This window comes from Sorex fumeus, unplaced genomic scaffold (genome assembly GCF_029834395.1).
Source record: "Sorex fumeus unplaced genomic scaffold, SorFum_2.1 ptg000008l, whole genome shotgun sequence".
Classification (NCBI taxonomy): Eukaryota; Metazoa; Chordata; class Mammalia; order Eulipotyphla; family Soricidae; genus Sorex; species Sorex fumeus.
In genome coordinates, this window is record NW_026606065.1 from 81,893,471 (window position 1) to 81,906,739 (window position 13,269).

General features: G+C 45.9%; 1 protein-coding gene and 1 non-coding gene across 3 annotated transcripts in view; both read left to right on the plus strand.

Annotated features, from left to right (window-relative positions):
- The window catches only part of LOC130017871 (phospholipid-transporting ATPase IB-like), a 688,232-nt gene extending 687,064 nt beyond the window's left edge, over positions 1 to 1,168 (plus strand). For both annotated transcript variants that reach the window (XM_056108642.1, XM_056108649.1), the window contains exon 37: positions 342 to 1,168. In XM_056108642.1, coding sequence (XP_055964617.1) covers positions 342 to 439 — 98 coding nt within the window. In that variant the 3' untranslated portion in view covers positions 440 to 1,168. The remainder of the gene's footprint in view (positions 1 to 341) is intronic.
- Positions 1,169 to 11,401: 10,233 nt separating this feature from the next.
- Positions 11,402 to 11,508, plus strand: LOC130019441 (U6 spliceosomal RNA). Its single transcript, XR_008791771.1, has one exon. It is a non-coding gene; the product is annotated as a U6 spliceosomal RNA (small nuclear RNA).
- The last annotated feature ends 1,761 nt before the right edge of the window (positions 11,509 to 13,269 follow it).

Sequence of the window (13,269 nt, forward strand, 5' to 3'; positions counted from 1 at the left end):
TAGCAGCATCCCTACCTATTAAAATGAGAGGATGCCCTCCGCCCCTCCAAACAAGCTTCTGTCTGAGCACCAGGATAATCAGCAGCTGGAACCACTCAGAGCCTCCTTTTGGTCAGGCTGCATCCAGATATTGCATCTTCTCGGCCCTCATTGCACCCCACAACCTCGGGCCCCTTGTCTCAGGCCTCTAACTCCTGGAGCTAATAGGGCCCCTGTGCAGAAATGCAGTATGGTCTTCCCCCCAACAAAAGCAGTGTGCCCTCCTACTGTGCCCCACCCACCCCCTACCCCTTCCAGCATCCCTTACTAACCAGCTTCTCCTGTTTCTGCTTCCCTCTCAGATGGATATGCCTTCTCCCAGGAAGAACACGGAGCTGTTTCTCAGGAGGAAGTAGTCCGTTCTTATGACACTACCAAAAGGGAACTGAAGACTAAATAACATGGGAACACCGCCCCCACCTTCTACCCAAGAAGGGCGGGTTGTTGCATCCAAGGTTCACACACCTTTGTAGGAAGTGGCTTTGGTGGCAGCAGCCAAAACATGGGAAGACACTTTTCAGTGGCCTTAGCCCAGTAGTTTGCTTCTTCTCTCTTCCCTAACAAACCTGGAGCATATGCCACAGGGGAAGTTGTTCTTTCCCTTCCAGTCTGTCTGCAGCGCTTGGCCTAATTTTTGTTTACACTGTTGTGAAGCATTCAGTTGTGCTCTGTGAGGTGTGAAATTAAAAGCGTTATGTCCCACCAATACTTAAACATCAACACCAGTGAATTTGGGAGAACAGTAAGGTTTAGTGTTGGCATGAGAAACCCATCTTGCATAATTAGGGGGATCAGGAGCACTCATAAATGCACACTCACTTCCTGTTTTATTAGCACAGATCAGGCCCACCCAGCTGCATGTAAACGTCCCATCAGACAGGTTGCTATCTTGCTTTGATTCCAGTTTTGTTTGTTTGAGGTTGACATAAACTCCTTGATTGCAGCGAAATCGCAAAGCTCTTTAGCTGGTGGTCAATTTGCAGTTGTTTCTTCACACATTCCCATTGACATCTTCCTAGGCGTCTTCCTGCCAGCATTCCTGCATCCACTGTACTCAGTGCCTGGCAGCAGGTGAGCAACATCCTAAATGGGCCCTGGCCCTCCAGCAGCAGGTGCAGATAGACGCTAGAGTTCTCCCCGTCTCTGGAGGCAACTAACTACCTGTGCTGCACATACTTGTAATTGGCAGTCCTGGGAGCCCAGCGTTCACTGCCCTGCACTGGGCAGCCCCTCCAACATTCATTTCTCTCAGCTTCTGGGCCTTTATTATCTAGGTAAATTAGAACTCATGCTGGTTTTTCCTGGAAGTCAGAGAACCTTTAGGATGTTCTCTGTGGGCATGGAATGAATCCACAGCCTGTCCTGTAGCTCTAGAACAGAGAGCACAAGTAAGCCCAATGCAGGGCAGGGACTAAGGGTCACCATCAAAGGTGGAAGCAAGCAGCAAGGACCCTGAGACAAAGGGAGGAGGACACTGAGGATAATTACCCCCAGATTTCCACTGTAAAAACTCTGAAAGCCATGCTGGTGCCATGATGTTTGTGGAGATCCACTGGAAGCTAACTAAGGGCCCACGAGATGCTACAGCAGATAGAATATAGACCCAGGTTCCTGGCACCCTAGATGGTCCCCTAAGCCCCACCAGGAGTGATCCCTGAACAAAGCCGGGAGTAAGCCCTGAGCACCTCTGGGTGTGGCCTAGAGACCAAAAAAATCATGAAGGTTTAAAGAGATTGGGACATGCAGTGCTAATGGAAAAAGAATTCTATACTTTCAGAGAAACATTCTTTTTCATACTGGCAAGCTTTCCTAGACTTACACAGTCAGTGTTAGACTGAGGAATGTCTCTAAATACCAGGTGCCCTGAATCTAAATGAGGAAGGGAAATGCTGAATCACTGACTTTTGAGTGGAGGCACAGAAGGTGGGGGAGCAGTGGTAGGGATCAAACCCAGGGCCCCATATGTGCTTGGCTTGTGCACCATGCAGCTGAGCTGCATCAGCCACCAGTCACTGACTTTTGAACTACCAAGTCACACATTCTAAATTTGGACAGATCCTTGGGTGCCTGGGGCCGTGCATATAAGCACCTGAGGCCCCTAATAAATGACCAGCCCAAGGCACATTCTCTGCTCTCTGCTGTGGTTGCCAGACCAGACTTTTGGAGGGTTTAACATAAATACTTCTGGGCAGCTGTTCCTGGTTAAAATGGCAGAGTCCCTCTAAGAATGGCTGGGCTAGCTTAGGAACTGAGACAGTAATGCACCTTGCTTCCGACTGTTATGTTTTTAGAGCACCCACATCTCGCTGGGCATTGAAAAAAATTAGAGTGTGATTTGTAATGACTGAGAGAACTAAACCTCAGTTCTGCCATGGCCAGGATCCAGAAAAGGCTTGAGGGAAAGCAGGGAAAGTTAACAGGGGAAGCTCAGAAAATTGCCATTTTCCCCTCCCTGGGGTGATAAGACATTAAAAATACTACAAGAGCAGAGCAAGGTGAATCATTAACTGACTTTCACACCCACCCACCCCTGACCCCAGCATGTGCCTGTAATTAACCCAACAAGTCATTGTAGGTCCTTACTGCACCCAGAAAGATAGGGCCTACATACAGAAAAAGACACAAAACGAGAGCAGAATATGCATGACAAGTCCCTGCTCTTAGATTCCATGCAGATACTAAGCTTATTTGCAAAGAGGCAACTTGGACTCTGGGTCAAACACATCACACTTTCTCAAACTCTTGAGTTGGATTTGAACCACAGAGTGTGTTTCTGTTGGGAGCCTTTCATTTCTTTTCTTTTTCACACTAAAATATAGTTCACCTTTTCTGAGATATAAGTATATTTCCCAAAAGTGGTTCAGAAGTAGACTACTCTTTGTAAAAAATTAGATAGGCACAGAGGAGAGAATATGAGAGTAGGGACGTCTTACTATTTATTCTCATCTGGCTAAGCTTTCCTGTAGCCAGCTGACTAAATTGGGTCTTTTCAAGGAGCAACTGTCACTGCATGTAAGGGATCAGATTTATCACGGGACCTCTCAGAGCTCCGTCCTATCTTTAAATTGAGGTCAGAGTGCCACATCCATCCCTCCCCAGGGAGCAAAGTACACTGCTCTACGTCACATGCCCTTGCTGTCAGTCCAGTGTGAATACCACATGGGACATGTCACTCAGTCACACTGTGAGAGACAGAGGAGCAGGATGTAGTTGGTCAGCCCTGCAGGGCCTGTCTCAGGGGCCGGGCTCAAGTGGCAGAATTCACTCAGGCACAGAGCACAACTCCCATTGGCCTTTCTTTTCCCAGGGATAGAATAGCTATTCCATACCCATCAGTCCTGGGAGGCAGGAATATAGAATCAACTATGTTCGCGTGGATGGGCCAGCAGTTTCTTGCTGAGGGAAACAAGCTTGGTAATCATTTGGGTATGTATAGGTCCTTCAGTTGACGTGTCTGTTCAGTCTCCACACAAAGTGTGCCAGACATCATGCTTGTGTTACATTCCCCCATTCCCAACACACGCTACATGTGGTGAGGCTTTGGGGATCATCTAGCAGTGATGACCCATGCTCTAGAGAAAGGAGATGCTGTTTCTTGAATACTCCTGGAGTCTTATCCCGGGCATCAGCAGAGCATAGCTGAGAACTCTGTGGATGTACTCTTTTTCTTGACAAGGCTTCAGGTTGTGCTGTAGGGAGTTGGCAGTGAAAACCAGTAATAACTTGTCAAGATGCCATGAATAACGAACAAAAAAAGTGAGTATGGGTAACTGAAAATGCATATGGTGTATATATTACAGGCTTTAAGCTTGAACTTTTTAAAAGAAAGCTATAGTCTATAATCTCCACTTGTTATAGCATTGACTCTATTTTAAAAAAAATACCACAAGAGACAGTTTTCTATCACATTCCTGTTCCTAGGGATTTACGTCTTGAACTGTAAGTTCAAGATGAGAATGTTTGTGAAAGTATGTGATAGGGAAAGGTGGGCGTTCATTGGGAACTTGTGAAAGACATGCACACATTTCGGCTCGAGTTTGAATTACTGCCCAGGGTCATCGTCCCAAAGTAATTCAAGGAGTGATTTGCTGCAGCATGTGAAATGTAGCCATCATCTCTGGGGATCCATAAAAATGTGAACAGGGAAACTGTGGTCAAGCAGAGCCTGAATAATAACTTGGCAAAGAATGGGTTTTATCAGGCCAAGTCACAAGATGGCATACCCCATTCTATTCATCAAGTAGTTTGTCTGCACTAGTGCTTGACTTAGCACACAGTGATGGAGATCATATAAACAAAAGACCCAGAAAAAGCCCCTACCCCCACCCCACCCTGTCAACCGAATTTGAGCGTGGTGCTTGCCTCTCTGAGAAAATCCTTGGGGGAGACCGTTTCACCTTGCATGAGATGCTTTTCCTCCTTGAAGGATTGGGAAGACAGACTAGTTCTTAATGGGTGGCGGAGGTGAGGGTCTGGCATTCACAGATCTGGAGGAACACACCTGAGATCCTCCACTCCCTGTGTTGGCCTCTTTATTTTCACTCAGTGCCCCATAAATGCCCAGGAGCATACATTTCCCTTCCCTTCCTCCTCCCAAGAGCTTCAATGAATGTCAGACCTCTAACCAGCACTCTGCCTCAAGCATGCTCTTAATTGTCGACTGTGATTGATTTGTGAATTGGGAGTGTGGTTTTTCAGTGGGAAGAAAAGACTGCCAAGCCAACAACTATCTAAGTGAAACAACAAAAGAAATGGAAACAGGAAAGAGGGGTTATCCACCCCCTCCCAACATTTCCCCTCCCCAAACACAGTCCTTCACTATTAACACTGACAAACACCTCAGCTCCCCTGGCTGAGGGCAGACAAAAGAAGGATTCTTCTTATACCCACTCTGGCTCATTTTCAAGGGACAGTCTCTTGCCCCTGCCACCTCAGAGATAGCTACTCTGCTCTTTCTCCCGGGCATCCGACCAAGAAAAACAGGCCCCCAAGATTAGCCAGGAGGCATTTTTTTCTGACCTGGCTAAAGGAAGAAAGAAGACCTGTTTGCTTCAAGTGTCAGGAACAAAGTGTCAGGTGGCTTTGATTTCTGACGGAAAGAGGAAGAAAAAAGTTGAAGGAGCAGTGTTGTCCAAATAGGCCTACCCAGGAAGCGAGAGGTCGAGAGCTTATCAAGAGTCTATTATAGGCGAGCTCTGAAGAGTGCAGAGACAGGGCAGGGAGGGAGACAGGGCCTGGTTGAAGGAACAAGTCTGAGAAACAGGATGAGGACCTTGCCCAGGCGAACTTGGAGTCAATGCTGGTCCTACAGATTAGTTCACTTGTGTACAGCCACAAATGAGCAAATACCACCTTCCCCACCCCACCCCACCCCACCCCAAAAAATCCCAGTTTCTCCCCTCACACACTCCCTCTTCCCCATTTCTGTGGTGACTCAGCAACTGTGGTGCCCACTAAGTCGCTCTCTGAGGGACAGGGGGATGAGGTAGCCCCAGGGCCTGCCTGGACAGAGCCACGGGGGCTGGCTTTCTCTGGTCCTCATTCCTACATGCCCCTGGCGGGCAGTCTGAATTGCAGCATCTATGGGTGTCTTTCTCACCCTGGCAGAACCACGCACGCCACTGTCTGCTGTCACATCTGTGCTCAGCTCGCCTAAATATTGTCTCAGAAGGGAGGTTTTAATCTGCGGGATTTTAGGCAGCGGGAGCAGGGCTGTGGGGCAGGTTTAATTGGCTCCCAGCAGAGCAGTGAAGCGCTTCTGTGGAGTGGAGGGTTTTTCCTTCCCTCCCTCCCCAAGTGTTACCGTTTTCACGTCCTATTAATGTCCTCTGGTTGTTAAATTACACACAGAATAGTGGAGCTGAGTCCCCTCCTGGAGTGAATACAAATGAAGGGCATTGAACAGTATTTTTTTTCCGAGGGTTTGGGAAAATGCAGTGATTTGTGACTTTGATCAAATCCTGTTGACGGGTATATGTCTACACAAACCTGTTTCAAATAAATGTTTTGTTAAAGTAAATGGTTGGGCCGGGTTTTATTTTGAAATATTTTTCTTCCAGTAATGAGCAGTTACTGTCATAGGGACTTCAGACATGAATAGAGATTTGTCAGCAGATACAGACTGTCTGTCTGTCCATCTGCTCCGAGAGCCAAGGACTTAAATGTTAAATATATGCTGTTAAGTAGCAGGAGAGAATCTGAATTGCAGAAGAACATATGAGAAGAGGGTCTGGAGGCTACACAGGGTTCGGATTAATGGTGCAGAGAGAGAATTGTATGTCAAAGACATCTTTCTCCCTTTGCGTATTGGTCCATCTCATTGGTCCATCTGTTTCCTGTTATTCTGAGAGGTGAGAATTTGAATTCTACCTTCAAGCATGAACTCATGACATCCTTGTAGAAGGAGCTCAAAATAGCCCACCCAACATATGACCTCACTTTCCCATATGATCCCTTTAAGTTGCAGGCACATGAAAAAGAGCTGTTGCAATGGGCACTCTGTCTCCCTCCATCCCTGCTACCTGCAGTAAACAGTCCAGTTACCTGTGAGAAACTTGACCCCACACTGGGAGGAGCTGTACTTGTCACCAGGACCTGGGCTTTGCTGCTTCAGTTGACCTGGACAAACAGACCCAATAGGCTACTCCAGATCTCCCACTAGCTCCCCACTAGTCACCCACCCACAATTTACTGTTCATAGCCCAACCCCCATGTATTCACATTTCGGTTTAGGGGTCACATTCACCTATGCTCAGGGATTGCGCTTGGCTTTGTGCTCAAGAATTATTCCTGGCAGGGCTCAAGGAACCATATGTGGTGGCAGGGATTGAAGTTGGATCAGTCACGTGCAAGGCAAGCACACAACCCTCTGTACTATCTCCCCAACCCATAAGTAGTTAAAAAAAATGGTGGAGGGCAGGGGAGTACACCCAGCAGGTCTTACTCCTGACTGCACTTAGGGATCACTTCTGGCAGGGCTCAGGGGACAATATGTGGTGCCAGCGATCAAACCTGGGTCAGCTGCATGCAAGACCGGCTGTGCTATCTCTTCAGCCCTCCCAACATTTATCTTATTGTGTACAAAGATTCTTGGGAGGGGGCTCTTCATTTTCCTTTGGAGGATCTCCTGTATACATAAAAACAAAGAATAAAATGGAATGCTCCTCTTGTTATTCTGTCTTAAATTTTCAGGCCAACCTCTGAAACTGAGAGGGACAGTTTTCCTCCTATGCCTGTGTGTGTGTGTGTGTGTGTGTGTGTGTGTGTGTTTACAATGGTGTGAACATTTATCTGAATTTAAATAACATCTGCAATAGTGCTAACCTTTATGATCTTGAAGTATTGTACACTATTTTAAAGAGCATATGAGACCTCTGGCCTAGCCCACTTCCTGAGAGAAGTGCCCACTGCCTTGGCTTCCTGGTGCCCGGGGCCCTGAGCTGAGACCACACAGAGCCTGATGGGAAGGGCTGGCACCCCAGACAGCAGCCATGTAAGTGTGGTGGTGGTGGTGACAGTTTCCTTGCTAGATGCCAACCTGCACTCTGGTATGTCCCAGCCTGCTCTCTAGACTAGCCTGAAGCGGGGGCACAAGCTGAGGATGGCGGATGAAGGGTAAGAGCCTGCTGGAGACCAGCCCTGCAGGCTGGTTCTGGAACCAGACAAATCTCCTTACTGCCTACTCATGTTTCCTGCAATGTCCCTGACTGACTCGGATTCCTCCCAGATAGTGCCTTGTAGACCTAAAATTTTGACCATTCAGGGTTTACTGTGCCTTTGGAGACTACACCCTCATTCAGGGACACTGGAAGAAGTAGAGAAGTTTTTTTGTGGTTCCAATGGTTCTATCACCCTTCCCATCTCACCCCTCTCCTTCCTGTTCCCTCTCCTACCTTTCCCTTCTTTTTCCTTTCTTCCCTTCTTCTTGCTTTTTTCCATTTTCTTTCATTCTTTCCTTCTTCCTTCCTACCTTCCTTCCCTCCTCCTTTCCTTGCTTACTCCCTTCTCTTCTCTCCCTCCTCCTCCCGCCTTCCTCCCTCCCTCCCTCCCTCCCTCCCTCCCTCCCTCTTTCTTTCTCTGTCTTCCTTTCTTTTTTCTTCTTTCCTCCCATCCTCCCTTTCTGTCTCTTTCCTTCTTTCCTTCTTCCTAAGATGACAATTATTTAACACAATCAACAGCAAAATTATATATTAATCTTCCCCATTTCTTGATTGTATCTACAAAATCTGCCTCTGTTGCTACCATGATTTTCTTCTTCATGAAATCCTTCATTGGTGCTCCAGCAGCATAAACTTGAGTCATGGAGAGACCATTAGTAGCTGAAGATAGTGTGGACTCTCTGTTTCTGCCGAAAGCCATGTTCTTTAAAATAACTGGCTACCTAAAAAAAATACTTTGGATACTTTGAAACAACATTCAGATTCTGCTATTTATTTTCAAAATGTTTATACTCATATATATGCGGGATTGAAATATATATCAAAGCAATAGGGTGCTTGCCAGGAGCCTGCCCCAGCCTCTGCTGTCTTCTGACTTCACTCTGCTCCACATCAGAATCTTTCCAGAGGACGTTTCAGAAGTAACAAACTGAGTTTGTACAGGACTGTAATGGTGGTGGCAAAGGCAGGGGTATGTGTCTTCGACTTTCTGTTTCCAAAGTACAAAATGAATTTCTCCACCTACAAGAGCTGGAAGCCCCAAACAGACAGTCCTGCTTACAGACATGAAGTATTCATTTATTTCAAGTAGACCACATGCATAAAGAGAAGGACTTAAAACCATTGAGGGTTCTCTCAAAGCTCCGTCTACAACTGTCTACCTCTTTTTATAACAAACTCTTTGACTTCAGATTCCAGAGCGATGGATGCTTACTGAGCTCTCCTTCAAGTGCTGCTTTGGCTTGAGACTAGATAGGAATGGTCTCTCCCAGGAATTTTTACATCATTGTATTAGTCTTGTTTGCAAAGTTTAATGTTATCTGTACTCTCTGCCATATTCTAAAGAGAGTGATTGATGAGAAATAGCCTTAAAATCATTACCCAGAAACTTCCTGACTTCCCTATCCTCATCCCCCCAAAAATACAGATTTCAAGACAGTGTTTGTGCCTATATTTTGCTTGGTTTAAAGTCCTGCTGACCTAACACTGACTGGGGATGGAAGATGTCACCCTTGATTTTGAAATACCTCCTTAAAAGAGGGTTTGAGTAACCCCATGAGCTAATTGTCTTCCCAAGTGACTCCACCTTGAGCTGAAACAGAGTCAGTGTGTTGTTGGAAAACAATGGTGTTCAGATCACTTGTTCCCTTTCCCAGTGTCCGAAGAAAGTTGCTTGCCAATCACCTACAAAGATGTTTATGGGAAAAATCCCAATTCCCATCCCAACACTTGCTTGAGCACTGCCAGAAATGACCCCTGAACACAGAGCCAAGAGTAAGCCCTGGGCACCACCAGAGTTTTTTAGGTGTAGGCCCCAGAATAACAAAACCAAAACAAGAAAAACAAAACAGGTAAATTTTATGGGATACGTTAGAGGGTTCGATTCCTCCATCCCTCTCGGAGAGTCCGGCAAGCTACCGAGTATCCCGTCTGCACGGCAGAGCCTGGCAAGCTCCCCGTGGTGTATTCAACGTGCCAAAAACAGTAACAACAAGTCTCACAATGGAGACGTTACTGGTGCCCGCTTGAGCAAATCGATAAACAACGGGACGGGACGACAATGCTACAGTGCTACGTTAATGGGCAAACATTTCCATGGATTTCTACTTTTCAATATGACTATTGAGAAGTCCCAGGGATTTGCCCCCAAGGGCACCGGCTGTGGTTCAGGGAGCCATGAATCACAATCACACCAGGAAGACAAGGGAGACGCCCCCTCAGACTTTCACAGGGGGCTGCTGTTATCACATTTGCATAAGCATGCACACGAGCATGCACACATGCACAGGAAAGAATGAAATATAAAGCAATGCATTCTAAAGAAAATGGTTTCTCCTCTTCCTCGAAAGGATTGGACAAAGCAGCCCCCAGAAAGCCAAATGATTGAGAATCGGAAACCTTTCTGCTAACACTGCTGAGGCCCCTGCTCCCCAGCAAAGGCCCCAGCTGGCTTTGCAGTTCAAGTCAGTGTCACCAAGGTCAGGCATTACTGACAGCTTCTGCTTGGAGGGGGAGGGGTGAAGGGGCAGGGATATCAGATGCTCTGTGCAGTATGGACCTAGTGCCTACTCTTGTGGGGCTACAGTCCTGCTGGGACAGGCAAAATCAAAAATCACCTGACACCATGTCCCATGGCACAGATGACAGCTTGGACCATCCCAACAAAATACTGTGATGGAGGTGGGGAGAGAGTCTTACAAGCAGCCTCCCTGGCTTCTCACACTTGTGGAAGTAGGGTGAAATGGAGGGTGGGCAGCTATGCCCAGGGAAGGCCCTTCTTTAAGGTCCATCTCCCTTACGGTGACCACCCTATAAATTTCCACCCTTATGCCTTAATCACCTCCCAAAGATCCCCAGTGCCATTTGGGGGTTAGAATTCCAGCCTCTAGCTTTGGGGTTGGGGTTGACTAAATAATCATTTAGTCAAGAGACCTGAGAGATTGCTCTGATGGCTGAGTGCATGCTTTGTGTGGGGATGCCCATGCTTGATCTCCAGCACTGAATTGTTCCCTGAGCACTGCTAGGAGCAACCTCTGGTGCACTCTTTTCCTTCCACTTTCCAGGTTCTTTTGAGGGATGAGAGGGGAAGAGCACAGTAACTGTGGTGAAAGCTTACTCCTAACTCTGTGCTTAAGGATGTGCTGGGGGAGGTCAGTTGTATGCAAGACAGGTGCCTTAACTTTTATATAATCTCTCCAATCCTGCTTTCTACATTTAAATGCTGTGAGTTTCTTCCCTTTATCCCTCTGACTGGAGGTGGGAAACTGATATCTTTGTCCCATTTTGCTGCTTTAGTTCCTAATGCCTGTTTTATTTATTCTTTAGACAAATACTCTCTGTTGAGAATAACTGGTATTACAATGATCATATCCTCTACGACAAACATACAGATATATCCTAAGCTAGAGCAACCCACTCTTGTAATTCACTCAAGAGAACAAAGCACTTCTGTGCTCCAAAGGCATATTTCCAAAGTTCCTAAGAGAACTCATCGTCATAGTCCAAGACCCAAATGAGCCCAACAGCCATTCACAGAAGAATAAGTAAGTCATTTTCAGTCACATTCAGATGATAGAAGACTGCAAAACCACAAAAATAGAAGAAACTACTGTGACACCCACATCAGTCATAACTCCAAGTGAATGCAAGGGCCAGAAGGCACAGCAAGAGACTTTGTGGGCAGCGTGTTCAAAACTTATGGGACAGTGCTCGCTTCTGCAGCACATATACTAAAATTGGAACGATACAGAAAAGATTACCATGGCCCCTGCGCAAGGATGACATGCAAATTCGTGAAGCATTCCATATTTTTTTTGAGCAGGTTCTGGAAAGCTTGTTCCTTTTTCAGTTCCAATTGTAAGTCCTTAGATTTCCCCTCGATTAGGAAAACATGACTTTCACTTACTCATAAACACATCCAAAATTTAATTCCTGCTTCTATTAGCTTTGCTTCCTTCTGTTAGTTTTACTAATTTTATCACTTTAATTATACTTCCACTGAAAATATGTTAAGTTTCTAATAATGTAAGGTTTCATTTCTTCATTCTAAATAAAACTTCAAATCTCAAAAAAAAACCTTATGGGACAGGGATCAGAAGAACACTCATCTTTACATGGAGCCATAACTGGATATTTGACTTGGATTGTTTTGTCATTGTGAAAGCCATGGCTGGTAGCGTTTGGAGACCATATGGCACTGCAGAACAAACTTGGGGCCTTGCACATATAAGACATGTGCTTTATCATTTGAACCATACCTCTGACCTCTATATTTGGATTTTTTGTTTCTCTTATGATCTGGATGATGGCTAAGCTGGCTGAATATTTAAGTTCCATCTATGTTAGAAAATGCATGCCAAATGGTTCCACTTATATTCCCAATTGGCTCAGATAAATGTCTGGGGCAGACAGAAAGTCTTCACAGAAAGAACCAGGCCCAGTAGCAATGAGAAGTGAATTTATTAAATTCACAATAGATTGGCCTTGTGAATTTACAAGGCAACCCTGAAGAGAAATACAGCCACAAGTCAGGCTACTGAGAGCAACACCAAGAATAGAAGTGATTCAACTCCGTACTATTCTCCTAGGCAACCAAGAAACAACAAAGAATTTAGACTAATCCAGGGAAAACTCATGTGTTAATGAAAACAAAATAAGAAAATGCTCCTACATGAGTTCTGTGAGAAGGATCTTCACATATTTGACAAATTTTATTAACATACTCTGTGTGGAGCGATAGCACAGCGGGTAGGGCATTCGCCTTACAAGCGGCCAACATGGCCGACCCGAGTTCGATTCCTCCGCCCCTCTCGGAGAGCCCGGCAAGCTACCGAGAGTATTCGATATGCCAGACACAGTAACAACAAAGTCTCCAATGGAGACGTTACTGGGCCCGCTCGAGCAAATCGACGATCAACGGGAGGGCCTTTACCTTTACCTTTTACTCTGTGTGTTTCTCTGCATAGGATAAAAGTATTTAAAGAGAAGTTAAATGATGTGGGTTATAAAAGTTGACTGGCTGTCACTAGCACTGTTCTGTGGCATCTTCTGTGCCCCCTCCAACCCCCGTGGGGTGGGGAGTAATCAATCCCCTTTGCTGAGACCAGTGTACCATAGCACTAAGACTTGGGTTCTTGCTGAAGACTGTCCCCTAAGTAATAGAAGGGGTCTTTTAACTTGGGGCCACTCTTTTTTTTTTATTAGTGAGACACCATGAGGTACAGTTGTAGACTTACAAATTTTGTGCTTGGGTTTCAATTATACAATGATCAAATACCCATCCCTCCACCAGTGCCCATTTCCTACCACCTCTGATCCCAGTATCCCACCCCCCCCACATCCCACCCTGCCTCTCTGGCAGGGCATTCCTTTGTTCTTTCTCTCCTTTTGGGTGTTGTGGTTTGCAAAAGAGGCATTGAGTGGCAATCATGTTTGGTCTATAGTCTACTTTCAGCATGCATCTCCCATCCTGGGAGGATCCTCCCAATACCCTTTATTTAACTTTTATAACTTCTCTTTAAATACTTTTATTTGGTGCTCCCTTCTCTATCTGAGCTGCCTTTTCCCCTAGCAT